A 25,641-nucleotide genomic window follows, 5' to 3' on the forward strand; every position below is an offset into this window, starting at 1 on the left:
TTCAACATCTCAGTCCTGCAAAGACTGCTGGTCCTGCAGGCTCTCACCTCCTTTCCAGCAAGACTCGCTTGGTCTGAAGAGGAGACTGGGCAGCTCATTCAGCTGTGGTGGTCGAGGGCAGGAGGCAGGGTTGCAGGAAGCCACATGTGGTTCACCTTGCAATACTTCTGAAGCTCTTTGCCAGCAGCCGGGCCACAGAAGAGCTCACACATTGCTGGAAACTCAGCACATTTCCAATAATTATGTGACTGTATATCCAGGCTTATTACTGGCGCTGCTTCAAACTAAGACCAGCTCAGGCTGGAGGATGAAATCTTACTCTCAGACTGGAAAATCTGAACTAGGAGCCATCAGACCTACCCAATGGTAAAAGGAGGATTTCAGGGAAGCCCTGGTCTCTGCAGGAGGTTTACCAGCAAAGAGAAAACAAATGGAAGAGTCCAAGCCAGGAGACAGGAGAAAAACTGCTCAGATGCCACCCGCAGCAGGAACCAGTGCATGCTCCCCGTCTCTGCGGTGTCAGAGCCAAGCTGAATTCATCTTCTGATCTCCAACCAGGAATTCAAAATGACCTATGAAAACCATGATGACCCTGAGGGGAAAGGAAGTACTCAAAGGGTTGTCAGGTTACACATCTTAAAGTTTCTAGCAGACCTGGTACTGTGAGTACACGTGTGTGTGTGTCTGTGTGTGGATGTATGTGTATATAAGGGCACAGCAGACAATTGTTCACTTCTGCACCAATAAAGCTGTCCTAAAAAAAGGAAGATAATACAAAATTATTTCCTCCAAAATAACCTCATCCCATGGGAGAAAAAAATGTTTTCTTAACAAAGCACCAAAGAAAAGGCAACAAGAATCCAGTCATCTTTAAGTTAAACAGTATGTGGGTAGAAAAAAAATCAGACCAATAAAAAAAGCACCAACCAACAAAGATCACTGAGGCTGTTGCATTACAGGAACTTAAAGACTATCAAAAATATGGTAATTGTAAACAGAAAGCCTAGGATGTTGTCAGTCCAAGTTGGCTGGATCTACCCTACTAAATGTCTTGCATGTATTCAAAAGTTTTGGAGAATCCTTTGAAATTGTTTATGGAAATATGTAAACTACTGTTTGCCAGGTTTTAATTTACACATAAATATATGGCTACAGAATTCTCTCTATATTTTCTTACACAGTCCCAGTTAAGAAAGCTATGTAAGCACATGCCTAGCTGTAACCACAGGAGCAGCTCTACAGAAGTCAGCTAAACTTAGTCTGGCATGTCCTTAAGTACCTTCCTGAACCGGGGACTGAGTTAGTGCCCAGGTTTATGCAATGCACAGAAGCATCACAGGATTGCTGACCACCTGCTTGTCAGTGTTAAAGGGATTTATTATGTCTTGGGACTGTTTTCCTCCATCCTAAGTGTAACTCCCATTACTATTCCCAAGCAGTTTTACACAGGCATAGAAGACTTAAAAGAGCCCATAAACAAGAAACCTGCTAACCTGGCCTAGGTATTACGGTTTGTTTGGATTCAGTGAAACTCTGTTATGATATTGCACTAATACTCCACCGTACCCTGTAAACCTAGCCGTCAAAGTGTTCAGATTAGCACTTATGAAACAATCTGTCATTTCCATTTATAGTAGGCTTTAGAATTTGGCATCTCTGCCATAGCACCACTTTGATTTTTCCCCATTTTTAGTCTCTACAACATGGGCAATACTATGATGTTGGTAACATCTCTATAAGAGAAAAACGTTGTTTGTGTCATATTTCCATTTTAGTTTATTTTCCTAAGAGTCTCTTTTTTCCTTTTCTCAGCAATCAGCTCCTGAATTCTTTGATTCCTTGTCCTTTCATAAGGTATCCTCCTCCGTGTAATGATGTTGTGCTGTGATACTTCGTTATCCAACCCATCGATTTTATAGGGAACATCCACCGCATTGATTTCTGGGTGCTCCTCAGTTGCATTGGAAGGAGGTGCACGTGTTTTGGAAACAAGAGGAGGGCTGGTGGCAGACTGTGTGGTGGACACTCCCGTGGGAGGGCTGAGGGTTGTCAGGAGCTCCTCCTCAATGACATTATTCTTATTTACGTTAGAATCGGTTACATTGTCATCCTCTGTTATGTTGCTGTACATATTACAGGACTTGCAACACAGCTTATTGTAACCGGGAATCGAGCAGTAACGAGAGAGAACCTCCATGCGACAAAACATTGACTTGTCTCCTTGACAATGATCTTCTGAAAGAGAAAAAGGGAACAGATAAATAAAGAGCATCTCCACATTAGTCAGAAAAAGAAACACAGCTGAAGCTTTGGCAGTGGGCAGAGGGTTTGGTATTTAAAGTGGGATGGGAAACTGGCAAACGAGCCTTCTATAAGCAGAAGCAGGCTTAATATTAAACCTAAAACTCAACTCACTTCAAGGGATGCAAAAGCTGATCTGAACTGTTTGTACCAGCCCCATCCACGCTACAGACAGTAACACCGTAAGTTTTGGCTTCGCATTCTGGAAGTGCTACCCTGAAGACTGTGCAGCCACGATGAATTGCATTCCTGCCTTGGCTTAGAGTTCAAAACACACCAATAGTGCTGTGTTGTTGCTAAAGCTACATGAAACCCCCAGAAAGTCATCAAGGTTTATATTCAGAAATCTTTTTTTCCCGCCTTCGCTCCTTTTAATGCTTTTCTGCAATCTAACAGTGACTAACCACGGTCAGGGGTAATATATATTTATCTGGACTGTCTCAAGAAAATCAAATCTTATTTTGACGTGTACCATGTAACACTCAGAATTAATCCATCTCCCATTGGAGTGATATTTTTGCCAGGTACCTCTATTCTGAAAACAGCAGCATTGCCTGAGCATGTCCCTTGCTCGAGAGAAAAGTGGTGCATTTAGCATAAGGCTTTTCTCCTCCTCCTAGAAAGGAGGTGATATTTTCAGAACAACAAACTCCAGTGCGATGGAGCCAAGCCAGTCCATTAATGACTGGGAGACTCAGTAACAAGTCCTGATTTTTGTGTCACTGACTGGAAAACTATAATAAAAGAGAAAGAACGATAATTGATAGGTTTTAAGCTGTCGATAGCTGTTATGACAATCTGTACTATAACAGAGGTGCTACAGCAGATCCTGATCTTGCTGAAATACGGGTGGCAAAATGTAGGCTAAGGCATTAAAGGTGAACTAGTCAAACTGTATTACTGTCTGAGAAACATAAACAGAAGCCTACTCGGAGATTACTCAAGCCCTTGTGATTTCAGCTTAGAGGAGGCAGAGGACCAGATGAACTGGTGGCGGATAGATGGTGAGGGGTTAGCAGGCTCCTTGGAGAGAAAGCTACCTGTCCTCTGTCCTACATACACGCTCTACAGCTCCTGCGCCTCCAGGCTGAAGTGATGGAGCCAGGAACTATCGGGAACTGCGGTGAAGGAAAAATCCTAACACGCAGCCAGTGCTGAAAGAAAGAGGAGTCAGAGGGCTTGTAGGAGAGGAGAGGGCTGAGGAGAAAGGCAGCCTGACCAACACTTGGCATAATCAGTAACAAAATATTTTCTCTGTGACCAGAGTGCTGAGACAGAGATGAAATCACTTCTGCCTCTCTCCCTGCTCTTACTACATCTCCACCTACTCTTACAGTAAAGGATGAGTAACTCCGATTACTCGCCTTTATTTAGAACGTACCCGATGGCAGACAGCGTGCTCAAGTCAGCGTGTTACTGGAGCTCGTATTTCACCATCCTGCTACAAACACTGACTTACCCTGTCAGCAACCTTACAGCAAAGTAGAGAACCAGAGCAGATTCAGAGATATCAAGTGAACTCAGAAAGTGAAGGTGTCGCCTCTTCACTCATCCTCAGTTAACAAAATAGGGCATTATAGGTGTTTAATTGGCAAACATATCAGTCTAAAATAAACTAACACTGTTGTGGCTGCTTTAAAATGCTAGTGCCGGCTGAGGAAGGTGGAAACACCTTCCTTGCATTGTATTTATGCCCCGATTGTTGTATTTGTTGCAGAAAAGCGAAATTCTGGTTCCTATTTTCAAATGCATCAATTCATTTTCATATTTTTCAAATGCTAAACTGAGATGCTGCTGAAAATAAAGAACAACTTCTTCCTTAGGAACCTAAGAATAGTACCTTGGTTTTGGAGACATTTTCAAACCAGTCTTTAAGAGCTGGAACTGTTCACACCTGCATGCACAACTCTATACAAAGGACTGCATGTGCCTATACAGCTTTGTATATATTTTTACATACCACGTAGAATCCCCTTTGAACATTTTGCCTTGTGTTCCATGACCTTAATGCAAGCTTCTCCAAATGGCTTGCAAAATAAAAGCCAACAGATAAAACATTTAAATGTAGTTTCAACAAGGCAGATCTGTTCTTGGCTTTGTAAGAATCATTAAAAGCACCTTTAGAAAAATGCCTTTTTTTTCCTATCAAAAATATGTAATGTCAAGCTTAAAAATAAATGAAAATAAAACTGCATTATGTAATATGTTTAGTGACATCTGATAAGTTATAAACTCTGTAACTTATGAATGTCAGAATGAAATTTTTATCCTCTATCCAAACCAAAATATCCAGATTTGCGGAACTTTTATTTATTTTTACTTGCAGTATGCATGACAGACTGGAAGTATATCTTCAAAACATCAGTAAGAAAAAAATAAATCAGTTTCACAGTCACTTTGGTACACATTAGTCTCATAAAAAAATATTGAAAAGCAAACTGAATTGGCACATCTTTAATATTATGTTAAATACATACAAAACACTAATAAAATATCCCTGATAAACCAAAGTGCATATAGACATAGTGCACAATGCCCAGATACCTTATTGCACCATTCTCTATAGCCACCCATCTCTTGAAACATCACTAAACATTGTCTATTTAAAGGTAACAGTCATGAATATATTTATACAGTTAAACACCAATTATTTTACATAACAGTATTCAGTGCCAGATACGTGTCTTTGCTTTTTCACCTTGTCATGTAAATTGTTAACATGTTTCAGGAAATTATCATATTAACAGCAAAATTTAAATATGTGATCACATGATAATGACAAGTTTGAAGTGCTACACTGTTGACGACCCAAAGATTCAAAAATGCCACTTTTCCAAAGAATATGATCAATGCAATAAGGTAGTAATTTGCTCTAAGACTGCGGTTTTAAAGTTGATACGCTTCTACTATTGGTACTGACTGTCACAAACAGGTTTATGACTTGTGAATTCCAAATCTTCAACACAAACACGGAAGGTGAAGCAAGAATGCCAGTTAAATTTCAGTAAGTCAGGTCACAATCCTGTCTTGATGAAGATATGGATATGCACTGTGCAAATTAACCTCGGACTAAATTTACTGCCTTCTAACAGTTATCATTCAAGTAAAAACACTCCATATGAAGATTAACTCAAGGTACCAGTGTACTGTTTATATTTAAAGCTGGATCTGGTAAATTAATGCCATTTACATTTCAACATTAAGGCATTTTTCTAAAATTCTTCTTCTAAGCAAAAAAAGCAATAAAAATTGAGGTAATTCTGTAGTAGTTCACACTGTTATGTTTGCCAGTTGACACATCTATAGAGCATACACACACACGCACACATACAACCGTACCAGTCAAGTCAGACATGCACATGGTGAAAAAAGACCAAAGATGTAATGCGTATAAACAGCTCCGTGCTGAGCAGCTGGAGACATTGTAGTCGATGAAAACATCGTATTGCCTCCGCCAGGTTAAGAAAAACACCACCACGCAACCTTCAACATGGACCATGCCTGTTCTGCTTCGGTTTTGTTTCTAAAGTCAAAGTACACAAAACTGGCAAAAATTGTGCGACGGGAAAAATGAATGCAGCTTTTCTCTAGGAAAAATATTTCAAACCACCACCAAGAGTTTGGCAAGAGCAGACAGTGTCATAGCAGCATGGAAAGTACTGACAGAAACTGAGCTTCTGCTTCCCAGTGAGCCCTCCGCAGGTTACAAACATAAATGTGAGGGTCAGGAATACAAAATGAGCAGCAAGGGTGAGTAAAGCAACGGCACCGCAAAGGAAAATGGAATGAAAAAATTCTTTCACTCATCAGACCACCCTGTCAGCGAACTGAAACTAGAGAGTTATGAGATTTAGGTTTTTAGATAAAGGAGAACTTTAGCACTACAAGGTGTCATTATTGTGATGTGATCACATTCACAATAAGTTCTCAGTTTTGCTATCAAACTGAACATCATGAACCAGTAAGAGCCTTTTTTCACCATCACCAAGCAACAAGCAAACCGATCCCAGCTCCCTTTCAGAGGACTGCAACATACTGTGGAGATCCAACTTCACACATCCAACACTTCAAGACCTCTACCACCAGGGCTACGCAAGCTCCAGAGAAGAAAGACACCGAGCACCAAGTGCCTGGTGTGAAAAAAAGATTCAGCCCAAGATTTAAACTTGGCAAAGTCAAGGGAACTTTCCGCATAGAGAGAAGAAGAGAGCAAAAGGCAAAGTCCACATTCGATGTGGCATGCATTTAAGGGCAAAGGCAGAGTTATAAATGGGTCTTTTACTTGAAGATATTTTCTGGATGGGGTAGTCTGGATCAGGTCTTGACAGCCATTGTATCATGTAGGTTTTCTTTGAAGGATCAGAAACGTTTCCTTGAATAGAGGAAAAAAAAGATGTAACACAACATATGTTAGCATTAAGTAGTTGACCTGTCACGAATGGATAAGCTAAGAGAGTGAGTGGGCTCCGATGGTGAAGGAGCCTGGGGGGGGATTATGACCAGGCTGTAGTTTTGGGCAGAGGGTATTTTGCCAGTTTGCTACAACTTGTGCCCAGCACTTGACAGCCAACACTGAAGACAGCCTGAAGGCCAGTTCTCCAGCAGTACTTCTCACAGCAGCATTAAGTATGTCCTAAAATACATCCAGTCTAGTTTAGTTATACTGCCTCTTTAAAATCTTTGTATTGGAGACCATAATTGACAGCTTGTTTCTAATTAGTTAGGAATCAAAAGCTACCCTGAGAAATACATCAGGAATAAACGAAAAATACGAATTACTTAATAATAGGAGTATGTAAAATGATTTCACAAGTATCATTTGCAATCAGCTGAAAAGCTAACAAGGATAAAGGTATTAGTGTCCTGGATTAAGTAGGAACAAATTCATTATAGCTTAAAAAAATTGAGCTAGATAACTCCTGAAGATAACTTGTGCTTGACAGCATGGAAAAGAAGCCTGGACTGTTGCTGGAGGTGGGTAAAGCAAAGAGGCATCTTCATACATGATGCCCTTGATTAGCCACAACCCAGTAGCCTCTTGCCAAGCCCAGAACGTCTCAGGAGCGCAGGGCCAGATTCAGGCAGTGCTTCTCACCCAGGGGAGCTGTCGTCTGCTGGCCGGATCCAGCCATCACCGCTGTGCTGAGGTCTGCCCCAGCCTCTCATGCTGTCCTGGGGCAATTGGTGCTCCCCACCGTGAGAAGAGAACAACCACGTGCCCAAGAAGCCCGCTGGCCACACAACAGCTCTACATTTGGAAAGTCTGCTCAAAACCGGGGCTATGGAGAACTGCCACCCCAGGCAGACGTAGCACACAAGTATAAATTCGATGAAAGGCATTTCAAATAAATACAATCAACATAATTTTTTTCAGCAAGTAATATATGCTAGAGAAGACAAGCACTTACTTGGACATGGAGGTAGTCTGCAAATCCTTACGGTCTCCGGTTTATTTTCTTTACAAAGGCCGATAGCATTGTCCCTGGTCCGGCACAGGACCGGGCGATCCTGCGTGCCGTTGCCACAGCTGACAGAGCACTGAAAGGAGATGCACCAGTTAGACCCCCAGCCACCCTTTGGAAACAATGGATTAGAAATTAGTTTTTAAATTTTAAACCACTGCCCTTGATTTGAGCTGACATGGTACATTATTTGAACTACCACAGTACCTACAGTAACTAAGCAAGAAGGAGAACCACTGCTTTTTGTGGTATACCAGTAACCGTGAAACACTCCAAGAAAGAGCTTATGGTCTGAGCAATAAAGAAACAACTGTAAATGTGAAGCATCTATTCACAGTGTGCACCAGGGATGGCATTGCTTGTGACATCTATTCAACCCAGTGAGGATAAAAATTGTTTGTGCTTTTTTGCATAGCACAGTTCCAAAACAAAATGTTATATCTCCAAATGCAGCCACGTTTTTTATACAATTTAATGGAGAAATGCTGAGACGAACTGTAAGGATCCCGTGTATCAAAATTATAAGAACAATTTAATGTTGCAATATTCGACTCACATTTCTTGCCTTTTGATGACTGCAAAGGTTTGCAAATATGAATAGGTGGAGCTTCCTATTGCTCTAGTAAATACTTTAGCAAGAAACAGTCTATGCACAGTGGCATTGCACTTCTTGCTCATGCAGTGAGTTAGCCAAAGAGCCAGGGATGGAAAGCACAAAATGCCCAGCTCCTGACACTTGTTCTGGGAGTGACTGAATCCCATTTTGCCCATAGCAATGGCAAACAAAAAAGGTTCATGAATAGGTGCCCTGTATTTCCATAGTAAACTAGGTGAAAAACTCTGTCTGTTGGGTTACAGACAGAACCTTGAGACTGAGCAGCTAAATCTGCTGAAGGCCTTTACATTGAAGATGCTCGCACCTTTGAATCTCCATGAGTGTTGGTGCCTAACTTCCTTAGGTGCCCTTAATCAGTGTCTGAAGACTTTAAAGTCTTCTTTACTTGAAAGAAAATAAAACAGTGATAAAAGAATTAATTGCCCTTCTCTCAGCTTAAGTCAACAGGTAAATGGTCGTGAGCAGAATAAAGAGCAGGTAGAAGTCAGCTTTCCTGATGCTGCCATCTTATACGGGTGGCTCACGGGGCCTGGATCATGCAGCATCACCACAGGATGGCTTTACTGGCTGTTTCACTGCAACCATCTCTCTTCATCTAACTCACTTTCTGTGGCATTAGTAGCAGTGGAAGCAACACACCCTCTGCATAGGTTTTAGTTTATTGTGTCAATGCATTTGAATAGAAAGCACCAAACGAACTCCAAGATTTTCTCCCCTGCATTGTAAGAAATTAGTTGCTTGAGACCTCCAGAGAGAGACTGACCTGTGACCAGGGTCCTATTCTCCACTGTGCTGGGCAAAGCTCCCGGTTGCAAGGCCTCCTGCCTTCTGGACGGTCATTGTTGCAGTACTTGGTATGAACAGAGCGATTTGTATTATCATGTAGGGGTTGGATACATCGGACAGATCGTACTTGATATCCTGTTTTCCCACAACTTTTGCTGCAAGGCTCCCATTCTCCTGTAACCCATCTGGGTTAGTGAAAAGAGAGTAAGTTGAGTAAAATTCTCTCTCCCCTAAATTAGGTGAGTTCAAACTGTCTGTTGAACTGTAACTCTTAAACACAGGTTTAACAGGATGTTAATACTAGTTCTGATATGGAAAAAGAAGATGATATGAAAAACCATAAACAGTTATGGCAAGGGTTATTTGACCATGTCCCTGAAAAATCAGTAATAAGACCCAGATCTTTAAAATGACTCTTTCTCATTATCTCTGAGATAAGCATTATTCTTACTTTGCTTCATTGGCTTTGATTTTAAGCTGGCCCTTCCAAGACTGCACATAAAAATCTGGTAGTTTTTATGTCAAAAGCAGACACCCAAGGGTGCTGCTGAGCTTCCCAGGTCTTGGCGCATGAGCTGCGCCTTGTCTCATACTGCAGGGAGACCCAAGCATGCACCACCCATCCCCACAGCTGGTTCCCACAGGAGTGAATCCAAAACATCTGGGCTAGAAAAGCAGCTCCAGCCTGGCCCATATCTGGATACTCCATGGACCACATCCCCAGCCATGCTAGACACCGTCTCACTGAAGCACTGGCAAACCCAGCTCCACCATCAATGCTGTGCGTGCTGAGCTCAGGGGAACTGGAGTCCTCAGCATCATAAATGCTGAGGAAGGCACTGGGGGAAGGCAACACTCCACTGAAAATCAGAAGGTCTGAGTTCATAACGTGTAAATCAATTTGGCCACTGAAAAATGTCACCTATGTTTTGTAACGTGGCGTAGTTGAAAACTTTGCTGATCATCCAAACTGGCTCAAGAATTACACCTACAAATTGTAAGGAACTTAGAGAAGAGCAGACAGGACCAGAGGAAACTTATGTAAACTGCTGAAAGCTTGGTTATAATCAAGTAAGTGAAGATATACAGCAGTCTATAAATATTGACAGAATGCAGAGATCTGCAAGAAGGAAATATTGTTCAATATAAACAGTATTCATGGGATAAACTTAACCAAAAAATATATATAGTCTGAAGAAATATCCTGAGTTTGAAGCAATTGTCCTAAAGTACTCGTAAAATCCTGGGTTTAGAAATAGTCGAGAAATAGCATGGGCACAAGGCAACGCACTAAACACTCGAGTTAAACAAAAAGTAAAGTGGCAGTTTCACCCAACTTTCTCTTTGTAGCCTGTTGAAATTACACAGCTGTGGAGGAAGGCAAGCGCTGTGGAGCACAAAGCCATGAATCCTAAGGTGATTTCTGAGACAAAGATGATTTTTTCCCAGCAGTGAAGAAGCAGCATATTAGTGTAGTGGGTGTCACAGAGCTTCATAAAATCTCTTAAATAATTGCCTCTCCTATGTACAAGTGCAAAAATGCTCCGATGCTATTCTATGGAAACAGAGGTGACTGAAATATTCAGGAATCCAAGTACAATTTAGGATCCTATTGAGTCTTTGTGGTACCTGGGTCCAATTATAGTTGCAGCTGAAAGAATAATACAGTCCTTTCCAGAGAGCCCGAGATACGGTTAGGTCATTACTTCAGTTTTCCAATAAAAAAATGTTAAACCCTGACCCATGCTGAGTTTATGGGGCACAGTTTCTTGACTTTTCTCTCTTTCAAATCTTTTTTGAAAGGAAGTCAGGAAATATTGTGTGGTATGTTCTACTTATTTGCTGTGCTTCCCGGAATCTAGACTTGGTCCCCAGAGATAAAAGCTGGGATCAACATACTCCTTTCTTGTTGCAGTAGCAACACGAGGAATATGTGAGTCCTACATGTGGCAGGAGTAACCTGCTGCCAGTCGAAAAAAGCACCTGTAAAATGTGAATTAAAATATTTATAACACTTGACTATGCATAGCAAAGGTGAAGGTACAACAGGTACACCATGCTGTACGAGGGCAGCCACAGAAATCTAACAGGCCAAATATTTTTCCCTGTGTTTATATGTCCAAAAACGTGCTGTGAACTTTAGGAAGATTTGGATTTGCGAGGCTGTATGACATTGGTTTTCTTATGTAGCACTCTCTAAATTTGTTCTTATGTGGTTAATCCACACTATGTAAAATCAACTGGTATAAATTGAATTTATGTCTATTTTTTATTACCCCAAGATAGCCTGAACACAAATGTCTGGATCAAGACAGCACTTCTTTTCTAATCCAACTTATTTCAGAAGTAATAGGAACCAGCAGTCCCAGAAATAGTATTTCTACAAGCAGAATATAGCATCACATCCTCACAGTCCCGGGTCTCTGTAATGACGCATGGAGGTGAAGCTTAAGCCACCTTCTTTCAGCTGAGAAGTGCTAGCTGGGTGTAACGCCTACCGCAGCTGCCACCGAGCAGTGCCGGTGGGCAGTGATGCTTACATGGGCTGGGAGCACTCCTGGAGGTTGCACACCCTGCGAATGGGCTTAGGCTTTTGGATCAACTCGCAGTAACTCCGATGAACCATCTTGTGGTCTGTCTTCCTCCGGCAGCCGTATTTTGTGAATTGATAGCCTGAAGAAAGACACTCCTCTTATTTTCAGTACTGGTAGATCTTACACAGGACTCAGGTTTCAAACAAACCGCACATACACTGTCAAAGGTTGCAGTTGGAACTACGGGTGAACACGCTACAAAAAGAACTGTAAATTGCACCGAATAAACACTTATTCATGTAGATTTAGCACCCAGAATTGCTCATCCCCTTTATTCTTCACTACAGGCTATAATGAGAAAAACAGTAACATCTAGCATTTCGAAAACGTTCTGCAAACCTGCACAGCCACATTCAGGGGCTGCAACCTGCCCATCAGCCTGGTGAACAGCATCAGGGTATACATCTGGCCCCAAAAGCAGGGGTCTTCACATTGCAAGGTCCACATCACAGCATGCAGATTTACTAAGGGCTGCCCCGTGGCACCCTGAGGTTTGGCACCCTCACAGCTTGGAGACCCTCATCCAAATCTTGCACATTTGAACAATTTTCAGTTCCATAAACATGAATCAGAAATGAGCCACCCCAGATCTGCCCCCAAAACCATTTAAGTCAGACTGTTAACTCCATTTGCTATTTATTTATCTATTTCTTAACTTAAATAAAACCCTCCCGTACTCCTGGTCTCCCTGTCTTGTGGCAATGAATTCCACACATGGTGTTCGTTCTTTCAGTTTTCTCTTAATCGATTTTGAATGCTCTGGGGTTTTGTTTTTACCTCCTCCACAATGTTTTGAACATTGGGACCATTTCTTCAAAGCCCATTCATGTGACACCGAGTCCTCTTCCAAAACATTGTTGTTATCTACATTCAAGGAATCTTCATGGATCATGTACTTGTAAGTCAAAGATACCTTGGCACCACCATGAGGAATCACCTAGTAAGCAAAACAGATGTAGGGAAAAAAGATTTGAAAGACTGATATCAGAAGCTATATGAGATAATGTGGAATAGCAGTCATCATGGCTCAGATATAAAAACATCCCCGGAGGGATTTAAGCCTTTTAGCTGCACTCAACACATTTTTTTTTCCCTGATGAAAAAGTATCTCTACCCTTATGACACAGAGTTTCTAAACTGCATATTAAGAAAGACTGTTGTTGATTTAGACTGATTTTTCTTGCCAGCGTTGGACTGACTTCATGATACTAAATTTTTTCCATATCCCATCATAAAGGAAGGAAATGTTGTACTAAAATGATAATGGATAGTGCCACTAAAAGACAGGGCAAATTCAAATGCACAGATAACTGAAAGCGGTGAAGAAAATTGCTTATATTTCTGATAAAACACAAATACTCTTATGATAATCCCGGGAATTCTGTGAAGCTTGTTACTTAATCCTGACAGAAATATAAACTATTTAGAAAGAGTTTTTGCTATCACACTGCACTGAGACAAATGCAAGAAAATGGAACTCAATGTGAATAAAGTGCAAAATATTGGTCCTTTGAAAACATAATATTTATTCCTCCTTTGACATTCAGCTGGTGTAGATCAATACATTACAGCTGCTTGCGGAGGGATTCTGAATCAACCTACCCCTACTCATTGTAGTTTATCGTTTGCTGGTTTGCAATGAAAAAAGAATATAGTCGGGTGGGTTTGGGAGCGGCAGAACTGGCTGTGCCCTGACAAAGTGAGCCTGGAAGCACAAGAATCCTGCATCTGCCTTTGCAGGATACATTTTCAAAACATGGACGGGAGGAGGAGCTATTACATCTATCTGATACAAACCATTTTGACCTTTTTTTACTAATGCTTACATGTCAGATATGATAAGTAAGCTGGAGAGTCTTTACACAGTGGCCATTTGCTAGGCCATCCACAGGAAATAATCAGGAGAGTTGGTTGCTCAACACACAACCCTGAGTTATAACAACTCTTGTATAGAGCAATGAATTAGGAGAAAGGAATTAAAATACATCTTCTACTGTCTTATAAGACAGTAGATGTCTTGAAGCAGATGTCTTCTCGTAACTCACAAGAGGAATCTAAAATATATTATAGTACATTATGGCTTTGTAACCCTGACATTGTGTTCCGTGGAAGATGGTTTTCATTTGACTTACCAGAATAACTATTCCATTACGCAGCGGCCCCATGGTCTGCACGGTTTCTCTATCATCGTCATTCCGATATTCCCACTCCACACCCATGTCAATAAATACTTTAGAGTCTGGCACATAGTTGTCTTCGCTTAGAATGAATTTCCCCGTTTCACGATTTTTAATTGCTAGGAACAACACAGGAAAAGTGAATACGAGAGGTTCACTTCTCATCTCGAGTTTTGTTCTGCTCTTGTCCCAGTGGAAGAAGCAGAAAAGGCCAGTCTGTATTTTCCCTCTGTTCCCTCACAGGTTTGGAAAGACTTTTTCAGGTGTTTCACTGAACTGCCAACGCTTTCCTGCTCAGCTCCAGAAACATCAATTGTCCTTTTTTTTCTTTTTCATAGCCTGCCTTGCCAGAGAAATGAGGCCAAGCGCGACACACCGCGTGTGTCCATCTGCCTGCTCCCGACTAACAACTTCTGAATCCACTGGCCAAATCTGAGCCAATTTGACAGCTGGTGGGGGTCCCATGGCTACTCAGCTCTTTGACATGTTGTAAGGCAGCTCAGGGGGCTGTTACTGCTCCATGAGGGAAAGGCAACTGAGCTAACCCCCAGCGGGTCCCCACAGTGAGAGAGACGCTAGAAACTGTATTAATTCTCCTGCTCAGATCCAGCCCTGACACCAACACAGCCCTGCTTAAGCTCCTGTTGCTTTGCAGGCGCCTGCCATTGCACACAGCGTCTGATTCCTCTGGTTCAGCTGTAATCAATGCCCCATCCTTCCCCTGGAGAGACTTCAGCCACCTTTGTATAAGGACTCGTGGTTTTCTCCCAAGATGGAAAACTTGCAGTCCTCGTTAGAAGCTGGGACTGTTTGTTATTTACCACCCTTCTCTCTCTAGCAGCTACCTGAGCATCCTGCTCCCTCAGCGCTGGCCTCGACAGAGAGCAAGCTGTTCATGTCCCCCGTGTATCGCTTACCCCACACCGAAAGAAAAACCTTGTCTGAACCAGTGAGCGATCGCTCTCCCGATCCACAGGGCCAGGCTGCACTGAGCAGCAAGGGAACTGTTCGCTGGTGAGAAGTTGGGATGACTCACGATACAATTAGCAGGCCATTCGCTGTGAATCTACTTCCAATTAATAACAGCCTACTAGACACTGCTTCGCATTGATTACAGGGCACCGCGAGGAGCGGATTTCAATTACTTTCTAAGCTGCGTGATCGATTGGGCATCCTTGCGTCAATACTGTTAGCAATGGGGCAGAACCTGAAATGGATTTGGATGTGGCTGCAAAATGACTGAGGATGGGAAGCATTAGGTTAGGAGAGATGCACATGAAGATAATGCATTGCACCCCTTAATGTAATTCAGCTCCTCTTTCAGAAGCTTTCACACATGCACATGCCAATGCAGGGATCTTCTGGCTAGGACACCAGGGAATACAGCACAGGGAAATCAAATTGCCAAACAAGTTTCCCTATTTAGCATACTTAAAGGAGGTACGTGGTGTGGGAGGATAACGGGTAAACAAATGCATAAACACATTGTGAGGCTCCAGAGACAAAAATAAACAGCTGAAAAAAATATTCTGACTGAAAATTTTCCTACTTGTTACATACTTACCGAGATTATGACTGGTGGCATCTGTTTCCTGTATAAGCAAATGTCTCGCACCAACAGGAATTTCAAACATCTTAATGTGCCCTTTATTGTAGTATTTGAAAAGATAGTAACTGGTTAGTATGCCACGAACAGGAAGAGTCTGTCTTAGGTTTTTAAATAAATCTTATTTTGTAAAAGCAGGGTGTATTACAGCAAGCTGAACCCAATCCAGCATCATTCCCATCCCTATTTCTATGCCAGGTGATGGAACGTAACAGGGACAAAGGGCTTTGGGTCGGAAGAAAAATGCCTTAAGTATCATTGACAAACTGACTTTGCTTGAGACTAAAACGGGCTTCGAGTGCCATATGCACCCACAGAGAGAGACCATGCAAGCTCCTGTCTGTCAGTGAGTGATGATGACATATTATTGCAGCACTCCAGTGACTTGGACGGAGCAGCTGAGTGACATCAGCAGCACAAATAAGTCCATAGCTCTCCAACACAGAGCACTGAAGCCCTCCTCTATGCATGCATAGGCCCTGATATCAGCAGACTTAACTGACCACTGGACAAAAGTCTCATGACAAAAAGTCATCAAAATTCTAGACACATCTCAAAGTAAAGTCCAGAGAGTTTATTGGAATTAGTGATGCTGTAAATGATTTGTGATTGCTCTGGTACTTTCCATGAAACAGAAGAGATCAAACAAAAATACCCTGAATTCCCCAGGACAAAACACACTGAATGCACTGACCTTGTTTCTTTGGTATTCTTGAAAATGTTCCTTTCACCACTTTGCAGTGGGAATTATCTCCTCCACAAACACCACACTTATCTTCCTGCTTCGTGGAACCTATGACCCTGTCACACCCAACTTTCTGTGCACAAAAGAGAAAAACAGTCATTCTTATTTATCCACGCTTCAATTCAAATGAGCCTTCACTCCACATATCAAAACCCAGATTTCTGCTTCACCAAAAAAGTATAAATTGTAGTATTTTCCTGCAAGACCAACATCAAAACAGGTTTTAATACTTCCAGTTCTTATAATAGCTGTCAGTCAGGTGATTATGTTTTTATATTATGCTTCACAGTGGTCCTCTTACTGAAGGAAAGCAGCACGGTTAAGGAAAAGCTCTTAAGCCTCAGCTTATCTTAAAGCAGATGCCTAAATTCCAGGAGAATCAAAGCATCTATGCGAGGATAAGCACCTCCACCAGTGCTCTGCTAAGTCAGAGCCTCTAATTCTGTTGAAAGATGACCTGTGGCAGATCCCAACTTAGAGGAACTGTCATTGATTTTTTAAAAATAGCATGATCAAATACAGAGAGAATGCACATCAGCCATACCTTAACACCACTTTCCTTGAAAGCTGCTGCACGTTCCTATTTCATTGTACATTCCAGCCCCACTAAACCTCAGCAGGAAAAGCTTTCTTTGAAAGCTAATTGTAATAGTTCATCTTAAAATACTGCATTAAATATTACTTGTGTAGGTAGGCGCTGTTGGAATTGAGTCACATGCAAGGTGATGGCAACTGTGAATACCACACATAATATTGTGACAAAAATCCTAATGAAATCTCCTTATTGCCCAAAGCAGCATTATACTTACTTAAATAGTCATTCTTGGAGGGAAACACTCAAGGTACCATTTTAACTGTTTTCACAATGCTAAGCTCTGAAACAAGCCATCAAAAGCTTACCAAGCAGTCTCCCCGCACACAGATGCTGTAAGCGTCTTTGTAGGAGCAGCGGGTCCCATCGTGTACCATCCTTTTCATATACACCACATCCCCTGTTTCCTTTGATTCACAATAGAGGTGGCACCTTTCCTTAGCTGAAAAATAAAATGACCCAAATTGTGCATCTTCAGCTCTAACAGTTTAGTTGCTGACTTTGTGAACAGCACTTTCAACAGTGTTGGCTCTCTCTTCTTCCTTGCATACATCACAGAACACAATACGGCACCCCATAAATCATCAATGCTTATCCCCTTTCAAAGGCTATGTAATCATTTGGAAACTGCTGAATCATGAAGCACCCATGTGTCATCATTAGGAGACAGTCTTAAAAATAACAGACCATTTACTTCGATGGGGGGGCCTGTATTTAATCCTTTGTCGGATGATGCAATCTGGCAGAGGTTTCCGCAGTCTGCTACATGACTACCTGTGAGAGATGCAGGTTTCTGCATCAGTTTCTCCTGCACTGCACTTAAATCTGAAAAAAGCAAAAGTCATTTTGCCATTTAAAGCAGCTGTTCAACACTGAGTGAATCTGGCATCCAAAATGTCTTCAGAGACAGCTGGGCCATACCGTTTCCTCCTAAACATGAAGTTAATTCTCCCTCGTTGTTGTACTTGCATTTATGATAGTTTAAATCATTAAACAGGCTGAGATGTCAAAGAGAATCAGAAAAGAACCATTTTTTTACTGCTAATACATGCACAAACAGCCAGACAAGCATACCTCTTTCTCCTAATCTGTTCCAAAGAGCTAAGAACAAAAAATAAAGCTGAAATGACTAGTCAGTGGCTGAATAAAGTTGTATTCCACCAGTGTATTTCATTTTACCCATATCTCTTGCTGTCCCCAGCCCCATAATAGGATTCACTATGCTTTCCTTGGCAGTGAAGAGCAAATGGCCTTTCTGTTAGATGAAACAAATAAAAGATTCTGTTATTTTAACATGATTAAAAGTTGGGACACTTTTCCCACCATTTAAAACAATAACGACCTTTCTGTTAGAGCAGTTCAATTAAAATAAATCTTCACAGGCCCTTTGCGTTCTTCCCCTGTACAGTTCCATGGCCTCTGCCCTCTTTTAATAAAGTCCTTGTTATTGCTGTTGATGTCTTCATGGCCACTGGGTATTGGTACATCAGAGACCTTTGTTACTGCTCCTGAACAATGCAGAGATGTCATGCTAAAAATGTAGGGTCTAGACTATTAAATCAGGTACTTTACTTTTCTTCTGCGGATTCTTAATAGGGGACTATTAAGATCATAATAATCACAGACCTAATGTATTTGCATATATTAGAAACATTAAACTATGCACAAGATACAGACGTGTACACATACATCCCCTGCACATACCATACATTCACTGTACGCGACTAAATGAAAATATCAGAAGGTCTGACTGGGTGCCAACAACTCTGTACAAGGGCTTTATTTTAGAGAGGGTTCTCTTCCCATTGCTCCATGGGAACAGTAAATGTGCAAGTGCCGTTAAATTGGACCCTGTTAATTGCAAAGAATTATTTTCTTTCTATTCACTGGTGTTGGGCATAGTAGAGGTACAGGAGCATGGACGTGACCATATGGCTGTCCATTCCCTGCTCCTCATGCATTTCCTTCTCATTTAATTGAGGCTGGGAGCTAAGAGCCAATGTCACTACACTGCCCTGGCAGATGCACGGCACAGGGGTATGTGAGCCCAGCGGAGGCTGGGAGATGGGGCGCTCAGGGGGCTTGGAGCAGGAGAGTGGCCGTGGCACAGTGCAGCACCGGGGTGCTCAAGCACACACTGGGGTGTACCCCAGCTTGGAGGCTTTTCTCTGGCCACAGGATGAGATGCTCCTCTCTGTCCCATCACACACACCATGTGTCAGACACATCCAGCTGAGCTGCGTGTCAAGTGTATGGATTTATGTCACTTTTGAGCCATGATTGCATTATCTGCACAAAGTATGTCACTGATATGCCTTAACTTTACAAAAGGGAGTTTTAAATATATTAGAGTTCAAACATAAACCACCCTCTGGCCTTGTTTTCACACAAAAGCTGTTCCCTCTAATAACCCTGCACAGGTAAACGTAACTCTCACCAAGGGGGCTGCAGTTATACCATAGTTATATGGGAAACCAGCGGTGCCCAGTGATCAGTGCTCAGACATCAGTGAGATGGTTTCTGACCCAGAAGCCATTGAATTTAATAGAAAAACATCTGATTAGTTTCAGTGGTCTTTGCAGCAGACTGCTCCAAAGGCTAAAGCAGAAGCAAAGGTCTGCGGGCCACAGCGTTCGTCCCCTGTCCCTGTGCCAGCAAAGCTATTTCATGAAATTAAGCTGTGAGGCTGTGTCTGCGCCTCTGAAAATCCCAGATTGCACAAGATGGCATGAAAAGAACAAGGGAACCCTGAGAACTGTTTGGGAAGAAAGTCAAGCAAATTAATTACAAGGAATTTGCTATTAACTTCTGGCAGAGTATCCTCTCACTGGAATGCAAAATGATTCACCCAAAGTGACCCTTCCGCTCCCCAAGACAGGTGCCCGGCTGAGGACAGCTCGGGTGCCCGCTACCTGCCCCTTGCCAGGCCAGCCCTGCCCTGGAGCACCCGTCATTTGAATGAAGTGACCAGGTTTAAAAACAGTTAGCAGTTCGCACTCCTTGTCAAACAAGTTGAGAATCATTGCCCTCTGCCTTTTTGTTTGGTAAAACCTCTTCTCGGCATGTTTTCAACACAACGTGGCAATAGCAGGCAACAGCCTTCATGGCCCAAATCAACCAGCTGCACTTTCATTGACAGTTAAGCAGAGGCGTTAACAGGAAAAGGAACATTTTTGTTCTAAGAGGTGATCTCTGCTGAGATGCCAGAACATCAGACTGACCGTGCTGGTTCAGACCCAGCACCCGTCCAACCCAACACCTGCCTCTGACAGTGCCAGCAGCATTTGCAGGAACATGTAAGAACAAACCTGACACTTTTCTCAGAATATTCTCCAAGTTCCTCATAAACTGCAGCTTGGGGACTTCCTAAGTCATGGCTGGAACTTGGTGTTTAATAGCTCTTAATGGATTATAGAACTTTCAAGAATTTCTCTAAATCACTTTTAAAACTTTCTGGCATCCGCAACTTCCTGTGGCAATGAATTCCAGTTTAATTACATGCTGTGTGGAAAAGTACTTCCTCTTATTTCTTTTAAATCTGCCACCTGATAATTTTATTTGATGTTCCCAGGCTTGCGTTATGAGAAACAGTGAATAATCATTCCACGTTCAGTCTCCTCATGCCACTCACAATTCTGTAACTCTATCTTTTTAATATAAATCATCACTTTTTCAGGGCGAAAAGTCCTAGTTTATCTAAACACTCCTTACTCAGAAGTCACTGCTTGTTTGCTTTATTCAGGCCTTTCTGAGTTCAACTGTGGGTTTTTTAGCAATGGGGGCAGCAGTGAGATGGGCACAACCTGAGCTACATTGGCGGAGTGTTTGAAATGCAGGCACATCATGCAGGTACACAGAGGCAGATCAGTGTTCTCCATCCCTCTCTTGACAGTCACTGAACTGATGTTTTCCTAAAGCTATCCCCAACTCCCACACCTTTCTCTTCAGAGCCCACCTTGTGTACAGACCCATACACACTTACAATTTTTTATCCCCATATCCCTTATTGGCATTTATCAACACCAAACTTCATTTGCCACATTCAGTCACTTAGTGTCACAAGATCCTTCTGCAGCTCTCACTATGGGCCTTCTTATTTTAATTAGTCTGAGTAATTTTGTATCCCGAGCAGATTTCTCACCTCATTCGCTCCCTTTCCCTGCTCTCTGCCACATGTGCTCAGCAGCACCCATGCTCCCAGCACCCATCCTTGTGGGACAACCCCCCCATGCAAGACCATTCCCTTTTATCTCATGATAAGCAGTTTAAAGAGCAGTTATTGGGGAACAGGGTCCAAAACTTTTTGAAAAACCAAGTACATTATATGAATTGGATCACTCATACACTGATACTCACGGATCCCTCCAAACAACTCGTAACAGATTTGTGAGGCATGATTTCCCTAGAAGAAGTTTCACCCCTCCTTATATAATTTTTACTCGCGTTTGCATCTGATTTTACTTTTCATAGGAAAAAGGGACCACTCACCATCAACATGTTCATAGGGGAGCCAGTGGTGTTTTGTGTTCTGGTACTCAAAGTAAGGATCCCACTGCCGGCACTGCTCCTCTCTGAAATCTTCAAAGTCCTTAGGACAGTCCTGAGTGTTGCACAGCTGGAACTCGTAGCTCGGCCCCACGCACGTGCGGCCTCCGTTGGCAGGACTGCAGGGAGGAGAGAAAGCCATGGTTAGTTTTGCCACTAATGCATGAATCAAGCGTCTGATCAAATCCTCTGAGGAGTAATTTAATTCCCAGTCATGTCAGTAGGCATTTGATGAAGCCAGCGATTTATTTCTGGTATGGAAAATGTTTATTTCCTTTAAAAACCCGCTGTCACTATTTAGCTCTTAAAAAGCAATTTCTGCAAGTAAAGCCTCAAACCACTTGATAAAGGCAAGAATAGCCATTTTCTTGGTGCGGCCCAGGAAAGGACAGCATGAGCAGATGAAGCGACTCATTCACATTCACCCCCTAAGCCAGCAGCAAATCCAGAAACAGAGCCCAGCTCAGTGCTGCGTCCCCCAGGCAGACGTGCATCAGATCGCTGTCGGATCTGGCAACACAGTGCTCAGGAGTTGTAGCTGGGTTTGCACCCTCTTCCAGGAACACGGAAAACATTTAAAACAGTACATTAGGCTTTTCCTACATGAAAATAGATTTTACAACTAAAACTGTGCCCACAATTATAAAGGTCACTTTCATGTTGCCAATGTAATAAAGGCCGAAATTAGAACTGGTAAATTTTTTCTTAACAGAACAACTTCCATCAGAAAATGCTGCTTCATAAAACTTGAGTGGTTTTTTTTCATCAATGATAAGGTGATTTTTAACACTAGTCAAGTTCAATCACTTTATCAGCACAAACTGAGAAAGTCAATGTTAAAAATATTCTGTCTGGTAAAATAATTTAATTCTGACAATTGTTTCAGTTCTTGTTGTTAGGATCTCAACATTTTATGGTACCAGAATATAGCAATAATTGTACATTTCATATCACTTGTACATACCAATCTATATTAAATACACTTCCAGTGTTGCCGAAATTAAGTCATTCTACATTATCTAGATGAGCCATATATAAGTTATCGAAGCAAAACAACTCAATATTATTAAAATTAACTTTGGGGAAGGTTCTGATTTCTGGAGCTTTGTTCCAACTTGGAATGAAAACAGTTTGAAAATATTTTAAGACCTTCTTGTTGAAATATCCAAAAAGGTGGATTAAACAAAAATTTTAAAAAGGTATATGCATTTTTTTAAAAAATCCAGCAAATCATTGCCATTATTTCATACTCACATGTTAAAGCAAGACATATATAGGGCCCTAAGCTTTTACTTATGCTTTATGCAATAGTGTAATAGCACTTTCAAGATCCTTGTAACTGCATAACCAGCTTAATGGATGGATAAACTGAGAAATAAAGATGATTCATGACTTGCTAAGGGCCAAAAGTAGAATTTCTGACAACATACACTACAGGTCGGATTTAAGAAGTGCCACTCAACGTCCTTTACTGCATTACTGCACTAGTAACTTAGCAAGGATTCTCACCATTCATTCGCTCCACATCAGAAAAACATATATGTGTATGTACACTTACTGCGGATTGTCACACTGCCGTGTCCTATACTTCACCCCGGTGCCACAGGTGCGAGAACAAGAGCCAAACTTACTCCATGCCCCCCAGTGTCCATCCTGCTTCAGGATGTCTGGTGTTAGCCAGATGCAGTGACCTTTAAAGCAATGCTAAAAGAGAAAATTAGATGTCAAAATGATTAGATGATTGAATTATATCATATGAGAAGCTGTGGTACAACAGATTTCATTTTAGGCACAAATTCTGGATTATTTTTTTTCAGCTCTCCAGGAGAAAGTAGTGAGACTCTCTGTCAGCCCGTGCCCATGATCACAAACTCACTCTGATTCAAGCCTACCAAGTTTGTTAAGCTGCTCTCAGTATTTCATGCCTTCATCACATGTCTGCAGCGGTGATTTCAACAGAACTAATACAGATTCATTTAAGGGAAATGGTAGAGTCCCAAATCACGGAGGCTAAATGTAAAATTCCGCCTCTGCCATTGCATGCAGCCACTTCAGGCAGCAATGGCGAGAGCTCCCGCGCAGCACCGTCCTTCCCAGCAGCTCCTAACTCAGCATACATATTCCTGCAATGAATGTCGTCAGCCAAGTGGCATGAAATTAAAGCCAGCTCACATTTTAGACATTACTGCTATTAAATAAAGAACTCTTGCAGTCTCCCTGGAGATCTCATACTAAACCCAACCAAAATACGAGGAACCATTCATTCAGGGAGCAGCCCTGGACAGTCCCACTCTGTGCCATTAATCATGCCCCACTAGGCTTTCTCTTTTCTTTTACCTGATTTTTAATACAGTCATTCTACAGAGGTTGAAATTTGCTACATTCCCCAAACCTGTAAGGTATTTAAGCATTTCTTTAAAAGCCTTCATAGCTTCAGTACTGATACTCTCTACTGTCTCCTCTTGTTAAAGAAACCCGACGATGCCTTTCCACCAATTTCTTCACTCCCTAATCAAAGAATTTTTGCTTAGCTGAAGTCAGGATGAATTCTTCTCAAGGATCACAGATTCTGGCCCTTTCTAGTACTATTTCTGCTTTCATAAAAGTCTACTGATGAAGTGCGGGTGCTGGAAAATATTTCCAGCCCAACAAATGACTTTGCATTAGACTGTCGCAGTTTGTCTGCATTAGCGGTTACTGTCGGGATAAGAGCGCTGGCTCAGGCGCACAGATGGCTATAACAACAAGTGCAATCAGTCACTTACTTTCCTTAACATTCAAGTCAACAACAACATTTTACACAGCTTAACAAGCCCTGGAATGCAGGAATTTGGCAGGCAGCACAAGCCGAGCATATGGCTAAATGCATGCTGCCAGCAAAAACAAAATCAGAAGATATATAACAGGAGAGCGTTGTTAAGCATAGAGAGATTAGTGATCTGGAAGACAAATTTTAAACTGATGGCTAATCATTAATAATGCTGATTTTAAAGAGAGAATCATTAATAAAATGGTGACAAGACACAGCTTACCGATTTGCTAATCTGCTCACTGACTAGCTCTTTATTCATATTATTTATTTTGGTGCTGATTTGGTTGGACAAAGAGTAGAAAAGAGAGTAGAAATTAGGTTTCAACTATTTGGTCTCTCTCATGACTTCAAATATTCAAAGTCAAAACCTATGAAATAGATGAGTTACCACAAAGCCAATTATACCAATCCTGCTCCGGAGCTGTAATGGGCAGATTTTTCTTAGCTGTTTGACAGAACAAGAGATAATTCAGCAAAGCACGAAAGAAATGCAAAATGCTAATATGTCCTTTGCTTTCTTCAGTTTTGAAGCTCAGCACTGTACCCTTCAGGGACTCTTTACTTAGGGCTTTACAGAGGTTTGTTTGAACGAACAGTTTGAGTCGTCGGGCCCTGTGTAGCAATGGGACCATTCAGAGATGCAGGGGAAGCTGGCAATGCACCAGCTTGTCAATACAAATTTCAGCTGGGCTTGGAAGCAGATGAGATGAGACAGCTCCTGATCTGTGCTTGCTTGCACATCTTTTTATCAGGGTTCTTCATTCCTCAGGTGTAAGTTCCACAGCAATCACTGAATCCGTTTCAAGAGCCACGTAGCCTATGTTCATTATGTGATGATCCAGGATCCAGCGCTTGGACTCCGTGGAAGAGAGGGAGAGACATGTGATGTTGTGTTTTCCAATCTCTTTTCCCTGTTTTAGCCAGGAACAGGGGGATATGGGTTTGCAACAACCACTAATAAACACCTATTTGACACTGTGACTGGTCCCTGAACTGGAATGCAAACATGGAAAAGTGTTATTGACTTTGCTGCGTAAAGGGAAGAGCAGCACTGATTCTTACTGGAGAAGGCGGTCATACACCGATTGTTGGGAAGCTGAGGCAGAGCTATTAGGAGACAAGCATTTGTGTACAATGAGTCATCCCCAGCTCTGCCTTTTTGTTTGTGGATTAAAAGAAAGGAGCCTACATAGAACAAAATGATTCACAACTGAGTCTTACTCTTGAGACCGATGCAAGAAAACACATGTGGAGGTAAAACCAGAGATGGAGCAATCTCCAGTGAAATAAAGGAAGCTAGAGTCAACCCTTCCTATCGCTACTACATTAACTACATAATGAGGTGGAAAAGAGCCAGTTTCAACCACTATTCCCTTCATAAACAGGGGGTTTCATTTAAAGAGTG

At 41.9% G+C, this 25,641-nt stretch overlaps 1 protein-coding gene across 5 annotated transcripts in view; it reads right to left on the reverse strand.

The window, feature by feature from the left end:
* Positions 1-1,289: 1,289 nt before the first annotated feature.
* ADAMTS2 (ADAM metallopeptidase with thrombospondin type 1 motif 2) overlaps positions 1,290-25,641 on the reverse strand; it is a 266,308-nt gene continuing 241,956 nt past the window's right edge. For all 5 annotated transcript variants that reach the window (XM_076350335.1, XM_076350339.1, XM_076350338.1 and 2 more), the window contains 12 exons: positions 22,983-23,128; positions 21,368-21,543; positions 17,188-17,321; positions 16,237-16,360; positions 15,501-15,581; positions 13,892-14,055; positions 12,537-12,696; positions 11,706-11,838; positions 9,143-9,350; positions 7,710-7,839; positions 6,584-6,673; positions 1,290-2,235 (listed from right to left, as the gene is read on the reverse strand). In XM_076350335.1, the coding sequence (XP_076206450.1) occupies positions 1,772-2,235; positions 6,584-6,673; positions 7,710-7,839; positions 9,143-9,350; positions 11,706-11,838; positions 12,537-12,696; positions 13,892-14,055; positions 15,501-15,581; positions 16,237-16,360; positions 17,188-17,321; positions 21,368-21,543; positions 22,983-23,128 (2,010 nt within the window). In that variant the 3' untranslated portion in view covers positions 1,290-1,771. The remainder of the gene's footprint in view (positions 2,236-6,583; positions 6,674-7,709; positions 7,840-9,142; positions 9,351-11,705; positions 11,839-12,536; positions 12,697-13,891; positions 14,056-15,500; positions 15,582-16,236; positions 16,361-17,187; positions 17,322-21,367; positions 21,544-22,982; positions 23,129-25,641) is intronic.

This window comes from Aptenodytes patagonicus, chromosome 12 (genome assembly GCF_965638725.1).
Source record: "Aptenodytes patagonicus chromosome 12, bAptPat1.pri.cur, whole genome shotgun sequence".
Classification (NCBI taxonomy): Eukaryota; Metazoa; Chordata; class Aves; order Sphenisciformes; family Spheniscidae; genus Aptenodytes; species Aptenodytes patagonicus.